Source organism: Mesoplodon bidens (genome assembly GCF_964165515.1).
Source record: "Mesoplodon bidens genome assembly, chromosome: 11".
Classification (NCBI taxonomy): Eukaryota; Metazoa; Chordata; class Mammalia; order Artiodactyla; family Ziphiidae; genus Mesoplodon; species Mesoplodon bidens.
This window is the reverse complement of record NC_138167.1, coordinates 64745999-64770245: the sequence shown is the minus strand read 5'-3', so window position 1 is coordinate 64770245 and position 24247 is coordinate 64745999. Positions and strand designations below refer to the sequence as shown.

Genomic DNA, 24247 nt, shown 5'->3' with positions numbered 1-24247 from the left:
CCAGCAAAGAGCCCAGTGCCGCTTGACACACGGTAGGCTCCCAGGGAAGTTTGTGGGGTTGAATGAACGAACCCCACGGTGACCTGTCATGAGTCACAAAGTCTAAGGGTAAAGTATCTGTTTTCTGCCATTCCCGCCACCCGATGCAAACACTGCAAGTCTGCAGTACCTTATCTTGTAAACCGTCCTCAGCACAGAGAATTGGCCGGGGCCTCGGCACAGAGCTGGCTGGCAGGAGTCCTCAGTCAGTGGCTGTTGAATGGATTCCGACCTCGGCTTGACATTCATCGATCATTTAATCTGTGCCAGGCACTGGGCAAAATGCATTCCATTTACTCTCTTCAAAACCACCCTGTGAAGTAGGTACCTGGTCCCCCATTTTACAGATAAGGAGATAAACAGACTGGCCCATATATGGCAAAGTTAGGACTTCAGCCCAGGCTGTGTGATCTCAGACCAGGTGCACATTTTTTTTTGGCTGTGCCACGTGGCTTGCGGGATCTCAGTTCCCCGACCAGGGATTGAACCTGGACCACAGCAGTGAAAACACCAAATCCTAACAACTAGACAAACCACAGAACTCCCCCAGACCAGGTGTTCTTAAAGGACTCCTGCTTCTGAAAATGTCAGCTCTTGGGAAGCAAATATGTCAGCCAAAGCCACCTGCCCTGTGTCCTCTGGAAAGACAGAATCTCTTGTTTTATTTTTAAGCTAGCATGTTGGAAAGATACAGTGCTTCAATGATGAGGTCTCAGCTGGGTGGTGGTGAGAACACAGCCTGGATTCAAGAGCTCAGCCACTCGCCACTTGGATAACTTAGTTTCTCTGCACCTGTTTCCCCATCTGTAAAATGGGACCACTGCTCACATCTCACGTCCATTGTGAGTGGAAGGTGCTCACTCAAAGTGGCCTGACTGAACCTGAAGACACCAGCAGCCAAGCTGATGAGCCTGGTAGTATCAGGGGGCATTCAGAGAGCTGTCCACCGACCCCAACACTTGCTCAGTGAAGTGATAATTAACAAGGTGGGGAGAGATCCCTGGGGCCACAGTCCCAGCCTACAGCCAAACTGAAGCCAGAAGGGAACACTTCTTGGTGAGGTCAGATCTCAGAAGTTGGGGCCAGCAGATCAGGCTTTTGAGTCTTACTCCACCCCCAGTCACGAGGTGACCTTGGGCAAGTCGAATTCTCTCTGGGCCCTTTCCCCATCTTTATAATCCAATGGTGAAAGTCATACATTCTTCTCTGCTACTGACACTTCTTATCCACAAGGCGTACAACCAAGCAAAGGCGGCATAGCCAGACTCAGCAAATTTAGGCTCAGAGGGAGACAGATGAAGCAGCAGCCTGGAGTTGCTTCATGTTGGATGCATACCCAGACCTTCAAGCGCTACCCAGATGCTGCAGGCAGAAATGAGTTTATTGCATTAGAAAAAATACCAAAGAAAAACAGCAAACACCTCCGTACTAGACACAATTATTAGTTTGACTTCAAGGGCGAAAAGGAATCTCAAAGGTACAAACTTTATTTCTGGGAGGGGGTGACAGTCTCATCCCTCCTCCTCCTTCCCTGTCCCTTTAAACCAATGGACCTCGATAGAGGTGTCCACCTGTATGATACAATCACACACATCTTTCTCATCCTGCTTGCCTGCGCACACCCGTGTGGAGCTAGCTGGTCACAGTGAGCAGGCTCTTGAGGTTCTGGGATAGACAGAGAAATGTGAGGATGGGGCTGGGGGGGTTCCTAGCCTGAGACCAGGTTTCCAGTTAGTGATGGTGGGACTAGGGTGGGGGAGGGAGGGCTTGCCTTCCTGCAGAGCTGAGAAGACGGCTTATTGATCCCTCCTTCTCCCCCGACAAACCCTAAGGCACAGGCATTGGCACAAGTGGCTGTTGCACATGAAGGGTGGCTTTCAATGAACCAAGTGACTCAAAGTCTCTCAGGGGAGCCACTCAGGCTAACTTCGTGGTACAGCCCTGGGTCTGGAGGTGACTACTGGAAGGAGAGCAATCAGCTGAGCCTGGATGTGGGGGAGGAGAGAGAGGAGAAGGAGTTTGTGATGCCCATCATGCTCTGGCCAGGGCTGAGTGCCCTGGGCAGAGAGGTCTGGAGCAGGAGCAGGAGCCTGGAAGGGAGAGAGCGCTGGGCAAGGCAAGCTGACAAAGGAGAGAAACCCAGCAGCCGAGGAGCAGAGCAATGGCCCTGATCCACATGCTGCCCTCCCAGGAGAAAGCCAGCCTGATAACCCACTCTCCACAGCCCAATTCTGCCAGTTGGTCAGCATTAAATAACAGCCCCTGATAGTTTCTGCTCTAATGTATTATTACCATGCACACTGGCCAATCAGTGGGTCTTGAGAAGAATTAAAGTGCTCGCTGGTTTGGCTTCCAATCTTAACAGTTCCAAAATGTCACTTGACATCACAGCTAGTCATCATGGACGTGCCCTGGTCAGGTCACAGGCAAACACTAAGGCAGAATAACATCTTGTCCTCTAGCTGAGACCCTGATGATGCCAACTGCCAAGGCTAATGGCAGAGATGGGAGGAGGTGAGGCCAGAGGTGAGCAGCAGCTTTTTGGTGAGGAAAGGCACCTGCTGCAGGCCAGATGCCAGGAAAGAGAACATAATTCAAGTCTGAGAAGTGGCAGGAGCCATGGCATGAGGGGCCCGAGGACGCCAGGGCTGGGACTCAGGTACCATGTAGCTCTGAGTTCTTCTCCACATTCACTCTCCCAAGTTAAAGGAGGTTCTCGTGAAGAGAATATGAAAGCCTCTCCAGATTAGAAACTTCCAGATTATTCGTTGCCTATAAGCTCCTAGCAGCAGCTCTTTATGAAAATGCCCACTCATGCCCTCAACCTTGCTTCTTTGAAGTCAGAATGACACCAGAAATAACATGTGCCTTCAAAACACATTTAGGATAAGGTAAAAATCCCTATCAGAAATAACTCAATTTTCTTGCCACCTTGATTCTGCATCATTCTTGCTACATCAGGGATATTTTCCAAGAGCAGGGAATCATTCCCCCTTGGCCCCTAGCTGAATACTGCATATCGGTCTGGGTGGGGTGGGTACAGTGACTGCAAATAACCTAATTACTTGCAGACAAAAGGTCTCTGCTGCTCCAGACCTTCATTAACTATGACAGGTCAGCTATGCTGAGGAAATGCAGCCTGTAGACAGCAAAGCAGGTTCTCCAAGACTGATGTCAGAGGACTGGCAATCAGTCTAGGTGGAGGGAGGAATGGCTTTATCCTGTTTCCTCTGGCCTGACACTTGCTGTTACTCCCACTCCATCTTGAGGCTTTTGGTTGCTCCAGCCCACCCCATGGCCTTGCTTGGGGGAGGAGAGGGAAAGTGAGAGAGATCATGGCTAAAGAGTTCACTTAGATTGGGTTAGTCATCCTGAAATGGGCCCCATGTGCACCAAATCCTTTGGTTCATTTAATGGTGGAGAGTAACCGTTTCCAGGTCGTGGATAATGTAAAACTCACCTGGGTCCCACAGGTGGTGGCAACCTGGGTAGAGCGTGGGCATTCTCTGGAAAGAGGTTCTGGGCTGGGGCTCCCCTAGACTGTGTCTCTTGCTTTCTGCTTAAACAAATCCCCTCTGTTTCTCCAGTGTGGAGGACGCTTAGGAAGCAGCGTCAAAAGTGAACTCACAGACAAGACAGCCTTAATAAATTAGTATAATACTGTTAGAAGGGACGGCATTTTGTTCTGTTTCTTAGCAGCACTGTTCTACATGCGGCCTGATGATCTCCTTCCCTGGGAAATTTAAAAAGCCGTTCCCTGGTTGTTAGCTCTGATGTAAAATTATAAAATAGAAATCTGGTAGGGTTTGTTGTTTAAAAAGGAAACGCCCTGGTGAGGCAGGGCGGCCCCATGCAGTCCTGTTAGCTCTGGCCGTTGGGTCGGCCCACCGTGCTCCCTCCGGGAGGCTGGATCTGGATGGAGTCCAGGAGGGGCCTCAGGGCCTGTCCAAAGGGCCTGCAGAGAGAACAGACACGGGAGCTGGAGTGGGCTCTCGGACGCAGACTGACACAGCTGGCCGGCGTGCCCAGCTCTGCCCACACGTACAGCAGCACTGCCACGCCAGGAGAAAGTTCGCTATAGTCCATTTAATTTTCTCACCTACCTCATACATCCTTTTTCATAGAGGGGATCTCTACATAGCTGCTCTGCATTTTTACTCCTGGTGTCCCCTCCTTAGTAAATGCTACCATCGTACTACCTTTGCCTCCTGGTTAGCTGTGGTTTGAAAAGGTTGGTGACATACTGGGAACTAGAGCTTTCTGTACTTTCTGTACTTGTATTTTTAATTCTCATGGTACAATAAGATAAAAGTTTAAGTGAGGAAGCTGAGGTAAAAGAAAAAGGATATGAAAAAGAAAAAGTCAGAAGTGAGGATGACACATAACTGGACTCCTCAGGGAACTGAGGTCTTCTAGGGAGTACAGGGAATACTCAGGGAAAATGACAGGTGCAGGATGTCAGAAGGTGTTAATGCCACTGTATAAAGGGCTCCAAGTTCGCTCTCAGAGTAGCTTAGCTGGAAAAAAGACCACAAATACTGTAGTCTTAGAGACTTTCCAAGATTACTGCAACCTTAAATCCGGTTGCCCACAACACATCTCAGTTACTGGCTTTCTTTTTCTTCGGTGATACTGCCATTTTTGAAAACCATCCCCAAATTCAAAGTAAATGAAATATTCTAAAGCATAAACTGATGAAACGAAGAAATACTAACCCCAATTCCGACAAGTCCAGGAACCCCACCCATCAAATAATAACAGCAAGAACATTCCAGCTACTCGGGTTTGCTCAGGGCCCAATAACCTAGATCCCTCAGCAATGCTGTGGTGTTTAACACACCCACCAAGGAACAGGAAGGCGGGGCCAGGACTGGGACGTGGGGCTCTCCTCACCAGCTTGACACAGACAATAGCCTTCCTTCCTGTGTAAGTTCTTCCTGAGGGGCTCCCACCTGGGTGCGAAGAACAGCTCACTTTGCTGAGTCTGCTAAACCTGCCAGGATCCCTGTTGAACAGGTCCCCAGTTCAGGAGAAACTGAGTCAGAGTCAGCAAATGGACCTGGTCCTAGAGTGGGCAGAGGCTGCCTGAACGCAACCAACAGCAAAGGGAGGGAGGGGTGTGATGGCACTGGGGGTGCCTGGATGATGGCCCACAAAGCTTAGACCACATCAGGGAGGGAGGGGCTACACAGTGTTTTCTTTTGCAGTACGCGGGCCTCTCACTGTTGCGGCCTCTCCCGTTGTGGAGCACAGGCTCCGGACGCGCAGGCCCAGTGGCCATGGCTCACGGGCCCAGCCGCTCCACGGCATGTGGGATCCTCCCGGACCGGGGCACGAACCCGCGTCCCCTGCATCGGCAGGCGGACCCTCAACCACTGAGCCACCAGGGAAGCCCTACACAGTGTTTTTGAAGAAAACATCTACCGAGGGCTGACTGTGCGCTACGAGGTACGAGGGCGAGTAGGAGGTTGTCTTTGAAGGTGTCAAAGAACTCAAGGTGCAGGGGAAGAAGGACGAACAACAGTTTCAAAACAAGTCACCTACTAATCCTCTGACCTGCTCTCGGCTCGTCTATCTAAACCGCCTTTCAAGTGGGCACTTCTGGGGAGTGGTGTGCTTCATGTGCAGTGGGGAAGACAGATGCCAGGACGCTACAAACACTGGGACCAGCGTCAACTGGGTTTCTAAGTTCTGCAGTTGCACTCAGGTCAGGGTAGAGTTGAGTTGGTCCAAATCCAAGGAGGGTGAAGGTAACACAGGTGAGCACCCGAGAGTAGAAAGAATGGTGGCGTTCTATGTTAGAAGCTGCCATCATGACACCCCACCCAGCTTGGGATGATTCTGCTGACAACAGTGGGGGCAGATGTGGGCCAGAGGAGAGGCCCTGTCTGTGAATGGACAGAGACAGAGGCCACTTACGTGGAGAGAACTTCAGAGGGAAGGTCAGTGATGTAAGAAGGGATCTTCCGCCCAGTCAGGAACTGTGCCACTTCGTTGCTGAAGGTGTTACAGTTGTGTTCAAAGAGGTTGTAGGCTTCACCTCTGTACATTGTGAGAAGGTTTGGGAAACAGATACAAAAGTCAGCAACCATGTATGGGAAACCATTCAAACCAGGTAACAGAATGGTGAGCACAGCTGAATTTGAGGACTGCGATTTCCCCTCTTACACTCCAAAAGGAGTGCCTGATTTGCCACTCTGGGCATTTTAAGGGAAGGATGAAATAAACACATTTGGCTCCTCCACAGTTTCAGGAGAATCTTTATAGTCACAAAAGCAGAGCTACAGGGTTAGAGTTTAACACTTCAAATTGACTAAAGCTTCTTTAAGAGAAAATATGCTCAAGTTTGTATTTTATCCCAACTTCTCTACAAACCCCGTTTTTGATTTTCAGGATAAAATACTGCTGTTGAGAGCAGCATGTGCTGAAATAGCAGCAGCTGATTTTAATCAGAAGGAATAAACAGCCTTTCCTTTCCTCAAAAGTTTCAGCAGTACATATGCTGGGATGGAACAGTGGCCTTGGAGGCAATGCTGAGCTCTTTTTGTGTATTGATTAACTGCTTTCCCTTCTTATTTATTCAGCAAATACTGGGTCAGACCTTGCGCTGAGTGTTCTGGGGGAAATGACCTGGTGGCTGCCCTCTGGGGACCAATCGTCCAGTGGGGGAGACAGACACAACTAACCACCACCCCGTCTCCACTCACCGGAACAGAGACTCCCCCAGGGAGGACAGGTACTCCAGAAAGATTTCTTCTGTGACTTCTGTACTCCCCACATCAACCACAGAATCTGGAGGCCCAAGCAACGTACCTCCCTAAAAAGCCAACCCAAAGAAAGTCAGTAAATCACTCTCTCCACTGAATGTTTTCATGTGGCTTCCCATGGAAGGCCACAAATGTTCTGTTCCAACAACTTTTAACTCTCAGAGCACCCAGGACAGATGAAGATTTATTATTATTTTTTAAAATTTATTTACTTTTTAAATTTATTTTTGGTTGCATTGGGTCTTCATTGTTGTGCTCGGGCTTTTCTCTAGTTGCGGCGAGCCGGGGCTACTCTTCATTGCGGTGCGCAGGCTTCTCATTGCAGTGGCTTCTCTTGTTGCGGAGCACGAGCTCTAGGCGCACGGGCTTCAGTAGTTGTGGCATGCAGGCTCAGTAGTTGTGGCTTGTGGGCTCTAGAGCGCAAGCGCAATGGTTGTGGTGCATGGGTTTAGTAGCTCCACGGCATGTGGGATCTTCCTAGACCAGGGCTCGAACCCGTGTCCCCCGCATTGGCAGGAGGATTCTTAACCACTGAGCCACCAGGGAAGCCCAAGAGTTAGTTCCTATTTGTGTCAAGGTTATAATGGCTTAGAGCTCCCTGGAGACTTTCCATCGCCACGTGCTGGCAACATGGCTAAGAAGTTAGGTGTCCTGTTTCTGGCAGGGCCCTGGGAAGCTTAGTCTCCTGCAGGTCAGACTCCTGACATTGTCCATTCATTCAGTTGATAAAAGGATAGAAACCCAGAATCTGAAGTCTTCTTTTGGCCCCAACATGCCTACTCACGAGGGCAGAACAGGACGACTAGAAATGGCTCACACTTGACAGGCCATCTTTTCAGGTCTATATTCATAATGTATGCAGCCAGTTTTTTTCTGTGACACACTTGATATCCCTTGTAACACTGGGCAAATGTGAAGAACTGTGAGGAAGCTGGCAGGCTGGCAAATATTTCCACAATTCAGTTCCTTTTTGATCTGTGAGGCTAATTTAATGAGGCGACAGGGTTCCTCTGGCGAGGGAGTTAATGGTCCCCAAAAGACCTACAGAAAAGTCTCAGCCATGGGTTAACAGACTGCATAGCAGACTCAAGGAGAGACCGAGGTCCTGGGGGAAACCAGCCAAGCAGAAAGCAACAGGGTCACTGAAGAGGAGAGAGCTGGGAATAGGCTGAGGAGTAAGGGAGAGTACTCCAGAGCAGAGCTCCCTGAAAAGATCATAAATTCACACACTAGCAGCTACTGAGCACCTACTATGTGCCTGACGTTGTTCTAGGCACTGGGGAAAACATGGTGAGCAGGATAATTACTGTAGTCAGAGTTGCAAGAAACTAAAAGGTCATTATTCAACCCCCTACTATTCACTCATATGACAAATATGTAACGAGAACTTACTATCTGCCAGGCCTTATGCTAGGCATTGGACAAAACAGATGAGATTCTTGCCCTCACGGAGCTTATAGTCTACCAGGGAAGGCAAACAAAAAAATCCCATAAACCATGTATAATTACGAGCTGCGATAGGGTCTTCTTGGAAAAAGTACTGCTGTCAGTACTTAAGACAGGGGACCTTCCCAGTCCGAAGGGTCAGAGAAGACTTGGCTGAGAAAGTGACACTGAGTCCATCTGGAGAATGGAGAGGCATAACCACATGAAGGGTCAGGGAGGTAGACTGAAGTCAGAGGACAGGTTTAAACGTCCACGGTGTGTTCAAGGAATGAGAAGAGGCGGGTGGGGAAGGGCACAACCTGCAAAGAGGCCACCCAGAGAGAGAGACCGAGACCAGATCAGATGGGGCCTTGTAGGCTATGCTGATCTTTCTTGTTTTTATTCCAAGAGCAACGGGCAGAGTACTGACTTAAGCAGGGGAATGCCATGATCAGATTTTCATTCTGAAACAATCACTTTGCCACCTGTACGGAGAACTGACTGAGAAGGAAGAGTAGATGAATTACTGTGGTCCAGGCTAGAAATGAGGGTGGCCTGGATTAAGGTGAAAGCTCTGGAAAAATGAGACGAGATGAAGAGAATTAGACTGGTTTAAGGTACACTTACAAGGCAGAACAGACGTGGGTTTAATGAAGGACTTGTTATATGAGGTGGGGGGGGCAGTGGGAGGAAGAGGTAAAAAAAATGACTTCCCATTTATAAGTATCAAAATGCATGGTTTGGACTTCCCTGGAGGCACAGTGGTTAAGAATCCGCCTGCCAATGCAGGGGACACGGGTTCGAGCCCCAGTCCGGGAAGATCCCACATGCCGCAGAACAACTAAGCCCATGCGCCACAACTACGGAGCCTGCGCTCTAGAGCCCACATGGCACAACTACTGAAGCCCGCGTGCCTAGAGCCTGTGCTCCGCAACAAGAGAAGCCACCGCAATGAGAAGTCCACGCACCTCAACAAAGAGTAGCCCCCGCTCGCTGCAACTAGAGAAAGCCTGCGCGCAGCAACGAAGACCCAATGCAGCCAAATAAATAAATTTTTTAAAAAAAGAATTTTTTTTGGTCTTTGCTTGAGTACCTCCTGTGATGACCCTTAGACAGCTCCGACAGAAATTTTCTGGAAAAGGGCATGGGCTTTGGAGTCAGAGAGACCTGAGTTTTAGTACTGGTGCTGTAACTGGCCATGTAACTTTGGGCAACTCACTTTACCTCTCAGAGCCCTCATAGTTCACACTGACTGAGCTTCACATTGACTGAGTTCATACCATGCACAAGGCACTAAGCTGGTGATGGTGATAGAAGAATGAGACAGTCTCAGCTTACAAGGAGCTGACACAGGGCTCCCCCTGGAGACTCAGTAACAGCCCATTTCACCATAACATGCTCAGTGTGATACAGAGGGACCACGAATACCATGGGAGCAGAGAGGAGGGCAGCTAGCTGGAAGATCTGGGAAGGGTATTCTTGAGCTGATTCTTAACGTCACCATGAGGAACTATGCCACAGGCCTGTATACACTGGGCTAGAAGCCAGAACTATAGAGGAGAACAAAGTTCCTGGTCTATGGGAACCCGAGACTGCAGACAGGGTGGGGGAAGACACTCACTGGTGGACAGCTGGAGATGCCGCCACTGCCGAAGAAGAACTCATCCTTGTGTACAACTATGGAGGTGTGCCTGCAACGCAGAGAAGAGGAGAATAAGCCAGAAAGCTTAAAACTGGTCTGAGAAAAAGCAAACACCACACTGCAATGAGAGTGATTTCTGCCTAAGGATATGACTTATAAGGTCAACATCTTTATAATAAACTAACCAAACAAAGGTAAGGTAAATACCATAGGCCAGAGTTTCTCAACTTTGGCACTACTGACATTTGGGGCTGGCTAATCCTTTGTTGTGGGGACTGACCTGTGCATTCTAGAATGTTCAGCAGATCCTGGCCTTTACCCACTAGATGGCACTAGCATTACCTGCCTCCGCTGTGACGACAAACATGTCTCCAGACATCGCCAAAGGTCTCCTGGGGGCAGAACTGTCCCTTGTTGAGAACCACCGCTGTAGATCATGTAAGCAGAGAGGAGTCCTTACAGATTCACCCCAGTATTAACAAATCAGTTACTGAAATAAATCTCTGCAGACCAAGGTGTGTTCCCAGACTTTTTAAACTAACAGGAGCAGTTAACCTGGACCATGCTGAGAGAAAGACCAGATGATAAGTGTGAAACTATTTCAGGTGAAGGTGCTCATATTACTTCTTGGTTCGAGTCAAACAAAGCAAAGGGTCATTCTGGTCAACCAGTAGGTCAGCAGGCTCTAGGATCCAGAGAGAACGCTGACCTAAGGTTTTCTCAGAAATGGAACTGAGCCCAGCCACCACCTTGTGTCTGACAGGGATGGGTCTGAGAGACCAAAGCAGAATGTGTTCTAAGACAGACATGTGGGATACTCGTGACTTCCATAGTTAGAGAGCTTGGTCAGGGGTGTGCATGACATCATTCCGCCTTTCTTTAGGACAGGCTTTCTCAACCTCTGCACCATTGATATTTCTGGTTGGAAAATTCTTCATTGTGGAGGGGTGTCCTGTACAATGTAGGATGTTTATAGCAGTATCCCTGGCCTTCACCCATCCACCCCCAAAGTCTCAAGACACTGATAACTCCTGGCTGGGAACCACTGCTTTAGAACTTGAAGATTTGTGGCTTGAGAGAGCTAGGTTTCAAACTGGAAGCCACAGAGTGGAACCTGAAATGCATGGGTGCTATTTGGTTTCATAAACCAGCCAATGTAAGGAGTCCCACCCAACTTACCAGATGCCTTCCAGTTGTTTCCCTGTGGAGAAAAAAAGAAGAGATTTAACCACTTGGGACTAGATGAACTGGCCCCCCAGCCGGAGTAAATTCAGAACATCAGTCAAACCCAGAGTAACCCATTATAAACCTCCTGAGGGACTTTCTAGAAACGCAATTCTCCTCCAATAAGGCCCTTAGGTCATGACATGGTATGTTGTGTTAAATAAGCTGAAAAAATAATCAGAATCCTTAAGCAGAATGCAAGATGGAACACTGGTACAGAGGTACCCAATTTTATGTCTGCTTTTCTTTCCCCTTTAGGGTCAACTCAACTCTGCCTTTTTAATTTCTTTGTCTCATCTACAGAGATAAAGCAAAACGGTAATATAGAGGACTTCCCTGGTGGTCCAGTGGTTAAGACTTCGCCTTCCAATGCAGGGGGTGTGGGTTCAATCCCTAGTTGGGGAGCTAAGATCCCACATGCCTCATGGCCAAAAAACCAAAACATAAAAAAACAGAAGCAATATTGTAAGAAATTCAATAAAGACTTTAAAAATGGTCCACAGCGGGGCTTCCCTGGTGGCGCAGTGGTTGAGAGTCCCCCTGCCGATTCAGGGGACATGGGTCCATGCCCCGGTCCGGGAAGATCCCACATGCCGTGGAGCGGCTGTGCCCCTGAGCCATGGCCAATGGGCCTGCGCATCTGGAGCCTGTGCTCCGCAACGGGAGAGGCCACAACAGTGAGAGGCCCGCGTACCACAAAAAAAAAAAAAAAAAAAAAAAAAAAAAGGTCCACAGCAAAAAAAAAAAAAAAGAAAGAAAATCTTAAAAATAGTATAGAAAAACTATTGTCCACTTCTTCGTGGAGCATATGTGAGGTGAAATCCTTTAGAAAATTAGAGAGCAAACTGCAGATGCCATCCATTCGAATAGTCAATGCACATGTATTCTACACCTCTACATGCCAGAAATGATGTGAGGTATGGAAATGCAAATATGAGCAGATTACTGTCCTGCCTTTAAGGAGCCCAAAGTCAAATGGAAAGAGGGAGACACACGTAACTAACTAAAACACAATGTTAATAGGCTCCATAATAGTGGTAAACATAATAAAGATGAAGAATTACCTTCACGAGCTGCAATTCAACCAATGAACAAACGGGGAAGGGATGGACATTTGTGCCAGCGGGAATAGTATGTGCAAATGCATAGTTGTGAAAAAGACTAAGGTCTTGCAGGGTAGAGCAAAGGGTGCAGTGATGGTGGTAAGAGGACGAGTGGCAGGCAAGGGTGTGAGCAAAGTAGAGCAAACCTGGACTGAAGGCTGCCCTACACTGTGGGGCATTGAAGGTTTTTATGCAGTAGAGTGCCCTGAACAGATCCATGTTTTTAAATGATAACTGTATCTTCTAAGAGATAACTGTAGGAATAGAAGATGAATTGGAGGGCAGAGAGTAGAGAGAGCAGACGAGAGTGAGGAGGTCTTTGCAGCAGCCCACGGGAGATCCCACAGTGCTAAGGATGAAGAGGAAGGGCAGTGAAAGACATGAGAACATTATCAAACATCACTCATTCACCTCTGGTAATAATTTCATGGTAACTGTTTATTGATTGCTGAAGTGAATACTTTCAATGCTTCAGTGTTTGCCCTGTTACTTTCTAAAGGATGAAACTCTAGGCACTGTGTGGAAGGAGAGGTGATATGATTACACTTCTCCCTTTGCATAAGTTGCACTATTTTGCCCCTGTAAGAAAGCTTTTAAAATAAGATAACAGTAGCCTAATCTTCTTTTTTTTGGAAGAGACAGAAGAAACCATGGGTCCAGCATGACAACCTATTGATGGCTCAGCATAGTGTCATCAGAGGCAGTTAAGAATATGGCACAGGTTCAGAGCTGAGCTTTTTCCCTTTTATTAGCGGTGGATCTTGGGCAAGTTTACTCAACTTGAGCCACAGTTTCTTCAATACATAGTTGTTGTAACCAGTAATGATAATCTGTATAAAGCATCACAGTGTGTGATACACAGAAGTTTGATAAATGGAGATATTACATATGATAGCCTCCTTGGGGAAAAGGGTGAAGACTTTCAAAAGATAAAAGGGGCTTCCCTGGTGGTGCAGTGGTTAAGAATCCGCCTGCCAGTGCAGGGGACATGGGTTCAAGCCCTGGTCAGGGAAGATCCCACGTGCCGCGGAGCAACTAAGTCCGTGCACCACAACTACCGAGCCTGCGCTCTAGAGCCTGTGAGCCACAATTACCAAAGCCCGCACGCCTAGAGCCTGTGCTCCGCGACAAGCTACCGCAATGAGAAGCCCACGCACCGCGACGAAGAGTAACCCCCGCTCGCCGCAACAAGAGAAAGCCTGCGTGCAGCAACAAAGACCCAACACAACCATAAATAAATAAATAAAATGCAACGTTAGGGACTTCCCTGGCAGGCAGATTCTTAACCACTGCGCCACCAGGTAAGCCCTAACATTGCATTTTAAGTAGAGCTGATGTGCTCTTCTGGACTGCCACTTATAAAACAGCTTGCTGTCTAAATGGCAGCAATTTGTTGTTTATTTCCTTGGAGACATGCAATGATGCATGATACTAGACATATAAGGGATATTGCTTTCTCTTGACTGTTCCTGCTCTCATTTACTTTGGGAAGAACACTATACTTGTATGAGAAGAAGTACAGTGTAGTGAACAAGAACACAGGTTCTAGTGTGGACAGGCCAGGTCTAAATCCTATCAGTTCAGTCAGTGAACTAATGTTTATGAAGTGACTATTATACTTCAGGCAATATTCTTGGCAGTAGGGATACATCAGTAAACAAAGGAGATGAAAAAAAACCTCCTTCATTGTATTTACAGGGTGGGGAGATAGGACAGTCAATAAATACTAATAATAAACATAATAAATCATGGTAGGTTAACAATAATGAGGGATAAAGAAAAACAAGAGCAGGGTAAGGGACACTGGGAGTTTCCGGGATGGTCAGGGTGGGCCTCTTTGAGAAAGTGTCATTTGAGCAAAGGCCTGAAGGAGGCAAGGGAGGGAGCCATGCAGAAGCAGGACATGCTAGGTGTATCTGAGAGAACTTAAGGAGGCCAGTGTGGCTAGACTGGGTGAGTGAGGAGGAGAAAAGTAGGAGATGAGCAGAGGTAATTGAGGACCAGATCATATAGATGAACTTGCAGAAGTTGAGAACTTTTCTAAGCCTGAGCTGTCCAGTATGGTAGTCACTGACCACGTGTGGCTATTAAAATTAAAAGAACAAATTCAGTTCCTCAGTTGACTACTGCATTTCAAGTACTCAGTAGCCACATGTGGCTAGCAGCTAGAGATGGGACAGTGCAGATCTAGAACATTTCCATCATTGCAGGAAGTTTTTCTGGATGGCATTGTTTAAACCTTAGTTTCCTATTCTGTCAGAAAAAAAAAAGTATAGTAATAGTGTCTACCTCATAACATTTCCAAGGTTAAAAGAGATGACACACAAAATAGGCCCAGCACAGTGCCTGGCACATAATATATGCCTCCCACAAACTAACTCTTCTGGGACTTCCCTGGTGGTCTAGTGGTTAAGAATCCGCCTTCCAATGCAGGGGACTTGGGTTCGATCCCTGTTCGGGGAACTAAAATCCTACATGCTGTGGGGCAACTAAGCCTGTGGGCTCTAGAGTCCCCGTGCCTCAACTACTGAGCCTGTGAGCCGTAACTAGAAGGAAGCCCACGTGCTGCAATAGAAGATCCCACGTGCCGCAACGAAGATCCTGCAACTAAGACCCGATACAGCCAAATAAAAACAAACAAACAAAAACTAACTCTTCTTTTAGGCTTCATGATTTGAAAGTGTTATGGCTGCTTTCATAGTACCTTGGTATGGAAACTACCTATTTACATATCTTTTTCCCTCATTAGACTATAATTGTCTCAAGGACAAGGGCAGTTTCTTATGCATCTTTACAATTCTAGCACCTAGCAAAGAACCTGGAACAGAGATGCTACATGAACAGCTGTTGTGGTTGACACACAGTGCTAATGAGGCCAAAGTTCTTAACCCCAATCTTGGCTGCCCTGGCTTGTTACTCAAATGACTTTGCAACCCTGGCATATTGCACCCTGAGTCTGCTACTGCCTTCTCAGATGCCCATGTTCAATGACCCAGATGGACAGGTGGCAGGTACAGATGCACCGGTTCAAACCCAGCCCTACTAAAATAATGGGTTTTTGGAGAGAGGCCTCAGAGACCATCCTGCCACTTATTTTACACCTGAAAAACAATTCAAAAGTTGTGGGATACAAACCCTACTTTATTCTGCTTGATATTCTATGTATTGATCACTAAATTTATCTGTAAGCTGGACATTATACTTCCTCCTTATTCAACTACATCAAGGTATGCTTAAGATCTCATCCATCCATAGAATGGTGATAGAAACTATAGAAAAAAGATCCTCTTATTTATTCATTCTTTCATTTATTAATCCATCTACCAAACACTTGGAGCCAACAACATTTAAAATGGATTGAGTGGATTTACATCCTTTCTTAATTTAAAGTGCTTCATAGTTATCCTTATTCTCACATCTTTACATGATAGAGTGGAACAAATATTTATTAACATCATTTTAAACAGGTAAATAAAGATGCATGGTTTGTCCAGTGCAAAGACAAGAAAAAAAAAAGGATGTAACCATGTACTTGTTGGAGCAGCTCAGGTAGAGACGTAAGGTTGGCTACTCAGTGGCCTGCTCTCATGAGGACAAGAACGAGGGTCATGGCCTCCTCTGGGGGTGACAGGCATTGTAAAATGGGAATGAACTGATTTAAAAAAATTTTTCAGCCAGACTGAAGTACAGTAGGTGAGTAGATGGTGGGGGTTTGAGATTGAATTGGGGCACAAAGCCATGTTGGGATGTGAATTAGGCTCAGTGGATATTAGCACACCATAGAAGCAGATTGTTTTCCCACTAGGATTTCCTCAGCAAGCTGGAGAGTGGGTGGGTCAGATGGCTGCATGTCTGTAAGCATGCTGGCACGTCCGTTGCGTTGATTTTGAAGCCTATGAGGTATGCACATGAAAACAAATGGAAGGGCTTCCCTGGTGGTACAGTGGTTAAGAATCCGCCTGCCAATGCAGGGGACACAGGTTTGAGCCCTGATCTGGGAAGATCCCACATGCCGCGGAGCAACTAAGCCCGTGCGCCGCAACTACTGAGCCTGCACTCTAGAGCCTGTGAGCCACAACTATTGAGCCTTGTGCCACAACTACTGAAGCCCATGCACCTAGAGCCCATGCTCTGTAACCAAAAGCCACCACAAGAAGAAGCCCGCACACTGCAATGAAGAGTAGCCCCCACTTGATGCAACTAGAGAAAGCCCGTGCGCAGCAATGAAGATCCAACACAGTCAAAAATAAAAACAAGTAAAAAAATAAATTTATTAAAAAAAAAAAAAGAATCCACCTGCCAATGTAGGGGACACAGGTTCGAGCCCTGGTCCGGGAAGATCCCACATGCTGCGAAACAACTAAGCCCGTGTGCCACAACTACTGAGCCTGCATGCTGCAACTACTGAAGCCCACACACCTAGAGCCCGTGCTCTGCAACAAGAGAAACCACTGCAATGTGAAGCCCGTGCACTGCAACAAAGAGTAGCCCCCGCTCGCAGCAACCAGAGAAACCTCGCGTGCAGCAACAAAGACCCAACGCAGCCAAAAATAAAAAAGAAAACAAATGGAAGACATGCATATTAGCCCTGTTTTTCATCATGAACAGCAAAGAATGTAGAGTGAGTTCCACACTAGTCAGCCGTCCACTGATTGTAAGAGTAAAGTCAGTACATAAAAGCCAAGGAGAAAATACTTCATCTACCTCCTCATCAATTAAGGTAATGGAGCCTGTGCATATAGACATTCCTGCTGGTTATGGGTTGTGCTCAAGATCAGCACCTGGTATACTGCTGGTGCTAAATAAATGACTATTAATAAGCATAAAGTGGGTAATGTTGCTGGGACTCCAGGGGCAGGCACTATTAGCTCATTAGTATAAATCAAAAGTAGCCCTAGCTCACCTCCTAGATTTCACCCCACAGTGACAAAGTGTTCTTTTTATTTATTTATTTATTTATCTGGCTGCGTTGGGTCTTCGTTGTTGTACACGGGCTTTCTCTAGTTGCAGAGAGCGGGGGCTACTTGTCATTGCTGCGCGAGGGCTTCTCACTGCGGTGGCTTCTCTTGTTGTGGAGCACAGGCTCTAGGCATGCGGGCTTCATTAGTTGTGGCTCGCAGGCTCTAGAGTGCAGGCTCAGTAGTTATGGCACATGGGCTTAGTTGCTCTGTGGCATGTGGGATCTTCCCGGACCAGGGCTCGAACCTCTGTCCCCTGCATGGGCAGGCGAATTCTTAACCTCTGCGCCACCAGGGAAGTCCCTGACAAAGTGTTCTTAATTGGCAGTGTTTTACTCTGACTTGCCAGATTACCAGCAATGTGAAGGGGTTAACTCAAAAAATCAGCTTATTCTTCTCTGGAACTACCAGGTAAATGTTGAATCTATGTGGGCAAAGGTAAAAGGATACACTTGTATAACATACGTGGACCTCTGTGCCTATAGGCGAAAAAAAATGCCTACTGGCAGTTGCCCCTCCTTTAGGTAGAGAGGTTATCACAAAATCAAAATGCAAAACATTGCTAAAAACTAAGACAGTATTTTAATCCTCAAAAAAGGGTAGATTTAAAACTACTTAATACTCTAGCACTAGGATTCCTTGGAGCCAGTACAGGATTCTTTCTCAGAATAAAAATAACTAATTTGTGAGTTCTTTATTTCAGTACTCAGAAGGTTCCCTCTTAACCACTGCTTGTTGTTATTAGTCAGGCCTTGTAGCAATGCTTTGAGGTAGGCCTGCAACATCCTGTCACTTACTCAGTTTGTATGTACTGAATGCCAGTAACTGTGCTAAACTCTGGGGATACACTCAAGAGTTCTTGCCCCCATTGGAGATTAAAGTCCAGTTGGGGCTGGGGGAGTGGACACAGATGAGAAAACATGCAATTTAAAAATAGAATGATAAATGCTATTAAAGGAGATTACAGGATGTTATCAGCATATTATAGAGACACATGACCAAGATTTGCGAGGTGGGGGACAGGGAAAGTTTCCCGTAGGAAGTAACATTTCAGTTGAAACCTCAAGGATAAGCAGAAGTTATCCAGGCTAAGAGATGGGGAGAGAAAGCATTCCTGGCAGAGGGCACAGCCTTTGAAAAGTCTATAGGTAAAAAAGAACTGAACGGGTTCAGTCCTGTTACTGTGTGAAACAGCCCTTTTCCACTGGGGTTCTGCAAGAGAATTAAGCCCTTATGTCCTGAGGAATCTATTGGGAGAATGAGAAAATAGCTACTCAGATCATTTTCCCTAGTGTTTAATTCTCTTGTGGAACCCAGTTGAGAAAGGTTCATGTACAGTGTGTTCAGTATGTAGAGACAGGTGAGGGTGGAGAGAAAAGCAGGAGAAGGATCACGAAGGGCTTGGTGTTTTTTCATTTTGCCAGAAAGAAACTGCATGATTACTAAATTAATTCACTGGACAGATGTAAAACAGTGCACACAATGAACAAAAAAAAATCTAAAACAAAGCACAATAGATGGCATTAAAACGTTAAAAAAAATCCTCAGATTCAAATAAATTCTACTTAATCTTTAAGCTTGAGTTCAAGTCTCAATCATTCTTATAATCAATATTTACTGACCACTAGCTCTGAAAGGCCACTGGGGACACACAGGGGAGTCAGAGTTCCTGCCCTCCAGGAGCTCAAGGTTCTTGCTTAAGTCTTTCTGACACATCCAGCCCACCATGACCTGTCCCATCTTTCAAGGCCTAAAATAATTGCTTCACCACTCACCCCTTTTTGGCATCTAACCATAATTTCTCTCTTTTTTTAAATTCACTTTTTATTTTATTTTTTTAAAATTTACTTTATTTATTTATTTATTTGGCTGCATTGGGACTTTGCTGCTGCATGTGGGGTTTCTCTAGCTGCGGCGAGCAGGGGCTACTCTTTGTTGCAGTGCACAGGCTTCTCATTGCGGTGGCTTCTCTTGTTGCAGAGCACGGGCTCTAGAGCGCAGGCTCAGCAGTTGTGGCACACGGGCTCAGTTGCTCCGTGGCATGTGGGACCTCCCAGACCAGGGCTTGAACCCGTGTCCCCTGCATTGGCAGGCGGATTCTTTTTTTTTTTTTTTTTTTTTTTTTTTTTGCGGTACGCGGGCCTCTCACCGTTGTGGCCTCCCCCGTTGCGGAGCACAGGCTCCGGACGCGCAGGCTCAGCGGCCATGGCTCATGGGCCCAGCCGCTCCGCGGCATGTGGGATCTTCCTGGACCGGGGCACGAACCCACGTATCCTGCATCGGCAGGCGGACTCTCAACCACTGCGCCACCAGGGAAGCCCCAGGCGGATTCTTAACCAGTGCATCACTAGGGAAGTCCTAATCATAATCTCTTTTGCGCTGTTATCTAATGTTGCATATGCACAGCATTACTTTTAACTAATTAAACTCCTCGAGGACAGAGTCCATGTCTTTTATTTCATTACTATTTGTACTACAGAATTAAGCAAGGAACTGAGCAGTGTCAAATCTCAAATATTCATTTGATTGCATTCTGCCAAGAAATACACACACACACACATTCCATATGCCTAAGTCTTTAAACCTGACAACAATTTTGAGATAGGCTTGTAAAGAAAAATAAATGTGATCTTGGAACATGTACATGCACAGAAACTTCAGATCGGAAAACAATCAACAAATAGAAAGTATCCCTTACTACGATTAAACAAATATAACAAACCTCCACCATTATCTTTATGTACTTTAGCACAGAAAGAGGTCAAGAAATTTAAAGAGCAGCCAAAATTATTAAAAGGACAAACTGAAGGACAATCATAATAGCTAATTATCTTAGGCAAATAGTACCTATGAAAAAAAAGTACAATCAGGTTGTCTGCTCGATTAGAGCGATAAGGATAATTCCAGGACTGTCTTCATGATGAGCGAAAGACTGTGGAGCAGGAATACCTTCATGGGAAGCTATTCTAGAAGACTGAAAACTGGACAGGGTAAAACTGTGGAGTCTACATTGTTTCAGGGGAGAAAGGAATTACATTGGGTTTATCTAGTCTAATCAGGATTGTAATAGACTAGATGGGGGTCTTACAATGAGGAGCTGTCATAATAAGAGGCTACTATAACTAGATGAAGAGCCACTCCACCCATGAAGTTCCTCCTTTAAAAAAAAAAAAGAATAAGTTGGCATTGCTGATGAGGTCACACTAGTTCAGGACAATGAAGGCTAGGAGGGATGATCATAAAACTGTGATTATAAATGGCACACACACATTGAATCCAGCTATTTTCCTCATCCAAATTTGAAACACTTGGCCAGAGATGCCTTTATAAACTTGAACTAGGTACCTACTTTACATCAATTATAAAGGAACATATTACACAGGAAAGGTGGTATAGCAAAATACCTGAGAACATGAGCTCTGGAAGTCACACTGCCTGTGTTTATAACCCAGCTCTACCACTTACCAGCTGTGTGACCTGGGGGGCAAATTTCTTAATGTCCTATATCTTGGGCTCCTCAAATGAAAAATGGAGATAATAACAGGACCTATCTCACAAATTTGTGGTGAAGAATATAACACATGAACATACTCAGAAAAAAAAGGGTCTGGCACATGGTAAGCACTCAGTAAATCTAGCTATTAATATGCTTCTAGAATTCATTGCAAAAATCAGGAAACAAATTGATTTTTTGAAGGTTCAAATATATTTAGGAATGGGAAATTAATAGATGGCTCCTAACAGAACTGGGACATACCCAACTTTAAGGTTAGTGATGTCTGGATAGGATGAACCTGTAAGGCAATGCCCATTTTCCATAAGTTTTTAACTCTAGAAAGTAATGATTACCACCTTTGATAACCCTTTATTCATTACTCCTGAAAAAGGCATAAAAGCAATATGAGAAAATGGGATAGAGAAGAGAGAATCAGATTTGCAGGCAAGGTGATGTTCTCAGAAATACCACTGGAATCAGATGTGCCAAACTGATGACGTTGGCTGAGGTCTTCTAGGATTTCACATCTATTAAAAAAGGTTTGGGGGGTGGGAGGGAGTCCCAGTACTCCACCTTCAGTTATGGCACCTTCCTCTTCACCCACTAAACTCCACAAAGGCCAGGCCACTTCTAGACCAGGCCAGGCTCTTTTTTGCCTGAGGGCCTTGGCAGGTTAATCTCCCTTCTGTTTGGAACATTATAACTCCCTCACCACCCACCTTGTGACTACTTCTTCCTCATCCTTTAATGCCCAACTTAAAAGCCACTACTTCTGATCCCCTTATTTAAAGTAGGTCTCTCTTCTTATTTTCTGTTTCAGCACCTAGTTGGCTTCCTGCACAACCTAGTACTTATCACGATTTGTAATTACTTCATTTGCTTACTTATTTTTAATGTCTTCCCCACTAAATAGCTCCATGATGACAGAGAACATCTTTATTTATCACATCATTTTCAGTTAAGCTTAACACTGGGACTAGCACGTAGTAGATACTCAATGTCTGCTGAATGAATCATGAATCAATGACCCTAAGGCCCCCTTTAGCTAAAATCAATAACTAGTATATAATAGAACAAAAAAATATCCACTGTAAAGGTGGAGGCTTTTATTTATGGGTCTAGGAAATACCTAAGTAACTCCTCACTATGATCAAGCTAACTAAATGGCTCCATTACAAGAAGTTTAGTCAGAACTTGACTGATGTAATGTACTAGTGACTAGCACCTTCCTCAAACAGTGACTCTGTTAGTTTGCTTTCAGATTTGCCTTATTCATTTTAACAACTGGAGATCTAGGCCCAACCTTCTAATAATGGATTGGCTACATAAGAATTACCTGAGGAGCTTATTAACAATACAGATTTCTGGATCAAAACTCCAAAAGATTCTTATTAAGTACTTGTGTAATAAGAGTCTAGAATCCATATGTTTAAAACTTTGCAGGAATTCCCTGGAGGTCCAGTGGTTAGGACTCCATGCTTTCACTGCCAAGGGTGAGGGTTCAATCCCTAGTTGGGGAACTAAGATCCCGCAAGCTGCATGGCGTGGCCAAAAAAACTTTGCTTATTTTGAATAGAAAATATAGGTATGTCCCCAGCGTCAAGTTCCTCTTTTCTTCTCTTTTCTTTCACTGTGCAGCATGTAGTTTCCCCAACCAGGGATCGAACCTGTGCCCCTGCAGTGGAAGCATGGAGTCCTAAACACTGGACCGCCAGGGAATTCCCTAAGTTCCTCTTTTCATAAGCTACCACTGTTAGCAATTTTCTTATGTATCTTCTGGATAATTATTTGCCTAAACAACCATGTATCCTTTGCTTTAAACACACAGCTGCATATTTAAAGAACGGTTCCAACTTCATTTTTTCTATTCCCATTTAACAATATATGTTGGGGGCTTTCCTGGTGGCACACTGGCTAAGAACCTGCCTGCCAATGCAGGGGACATGGGTTCGAGCCCTGGTCCGGGAAGATCCCACATGCCGTGCTCCGCATCAAGAGAAGCCACCACAATGAGAAGCCCGTGCACCGCAACGAAGAGTAGCCCCCGCTTGCCACAACTAGAGAAAAGTCCGTGCACAGCAACAAAGACCCAACACGGCCAAAAATAAAATAAATAAAATAAAATAACCAAAAAACAATATATGTTGGAAATGAAGTTATCTGTATTTTTAACAAGCACCCTAGGTGATTCTGACGTGAAGCCAAATATAGGAATCACTCATTGCCCCAGGGTTAAGAGATTAAGTTCAACCCACTAAGACACATTAGAAACTCAAGGACACTGAAACTCAAAAGCAGCCTTGCTTACTTGATCTCTGCCCTCTAGTCTCACAGATATGACATGAACTAAAACATCCTCTAATGTCTCCAATAGAAGCTAGGAAATACTAGCCATTCAAATGGATGTTGCCAAAGCTGTTCAATTTTCAATTCCCAGAATCCTTTCCTGCCCAACATCATCTGAAATCACAAACCTGACAATTCCTATGTTACACAAGACATTTTGGTATTTGGGTTATAAAGAGGTTTGATCTAGGCTGAACTAGGGCTGATTTTCTCTCCTGGCAGTTAAGTAGTTTAATAGAGCACAACCGAAATACTTCCCTTACTAATCCTTACTGACACAACAGCATCCAATCCTCCCCCAGAATTGCTTTCTTACCACCTGGGCAAAAGCAATTAACTTAGAAGCTGTTGAGAAGACCGCACTGTCAGGCGGAACTTGGTGAATTCTTGAGTTCGGGCTCCAGTAGACCTGACTTTACTTCTACCTGGGGGCAACGGCTGGGACCCTGTGCAGCTCTAGCTTTCTCTCCCCACCTACCCCAGGGACTGCACAAAGAGTTTCATTTTGGCACGGAGGGAAGGCTCTCCTCCGCAGTGTCCCTTTCACCACGAGGGGCACCGCGCGGCAGGCATCTTCACCTCCAATCCACAGCGCCGAGGAAGGAGTGTAGGGGGCTCCCCAAGCGAGTCAGGAAACCCACGGGGCCCAGCGCCGGCTTCCCCCACCTCCCAGCTGAAGTGGCTCTGAAGGTCTAGGGGAGAGCGTGACTTCTTTATCCCCTCTCCCTGGATTCAAACGTGATGAGGGCCAAGAGGGGCTTCGGGGGCCCAAACCTCAGACCCACACCTTCTCTACTGGGGCTCTTCTCCATCCTCTGGGCCTTCCCCAGAGCCATGGCCCAGGCCTCCCCACCTCGGCCGGCCGTCTCGGCGCCCTCCGGCCCGGCTCCCGCCCTCCTTCCCGCCCGCCCCCAGCCCCTCACCCAGCATGATGGGGCTAAGCCGCCGGGCCAGGCCCTTGGACAGGTCGTACACGTAGAGCTTCACGGGATAGAGATTCGGCGGCTCCATCGGGACCCGTGGCGGCTGCAGCCACTAAGTCCCTCAGGCACCCGGCAGCTGCTTGGACCTTCCCGTACCCGACGGGGGAGGGGAGCGGAGGGAGCGGGGAGACCGAGCCCGGGCCCGGCCTGAGGGGCGGGGGAGAGGTCGCCTTGCGCTGCTCGCGCCCCCGCACCCGCCACCGGCAACGACTACTCCGAGGTGACAGAGCGGTGCCCGGCCGGGTTCGCGCGGAAGACTGGGCG

At 46.5% G+C, this 24247-nt stretch overlaps 1 protein-coding gene across 2 annotated transcripts; it reads right to left on the bottom strand.

The window, feature by feature from the left end:
* Positions 1 to 1465: 1465 nt before the first annotated feature.
* DESI1 (desumoylating isopeptidase 1) lies at positions 1466 to 24240 on the bottom strand. 2 transcript variants are annotated; one of them, XM_081249424.1, is made up of 6 exons: positions 23924 to 24240; positions 11053 to 11074; positions 9853 to 9922; positions 6747 to 6856; positions 5959 to 6081; positions 1466 to 3994 (listed from the first exon to the last, which is right to left on the bottom strand). In XM_081249424.1, the coding sequence occupies exons 1-6, from the start codon at positions 24009 to 24011 to the stop codon at positions 3901 to 3903; spliced, it is 507 nt and encodes a 168-aa protein (XP_081105550.1). In that variant the 5' UTR covers positions 24012 to 24240; the 3' UTR covers positions 1466 to 3900. The 2 variants fall into 2 exon arrangements, with proteins under 2 accessions (XP_081105550.1, XP_081105551.1); XM_081249425.1 differs by lacking the exon at positions 9853 to 9922 and having other exon boundaries at positions 5959 to 6175.
* Between the last annotated feature and the right edge of the window lie 7 nt (positions 24241 to 24247).

Excerpts from the sequence above, each read along its gene's own strand:
- DESI1 (XM_081249425.1), bottom strand. The coding sequence starts at position 24,011 with ATGGAGCCGCCGAATCTCTATCCCGTGAAGCTCTACGTGTACGACCTG. Across the intron at positions 6,857-11,052 it reads AAACAACTGGAAGGCATCTG|GGAGGTACGTTGCTTGGGCC; the intron begins GTAAGTTGGGTG and ends TTGGCTTTTTAG. Across the intron at positions 6,176-6,746 it reads CTGGGGGAGTCTCTGTTCCG|CTGTGCTCACCATTCTGTTA; the intron begins GTGAGTGGAGAC and ends CCTCAAATTCAG.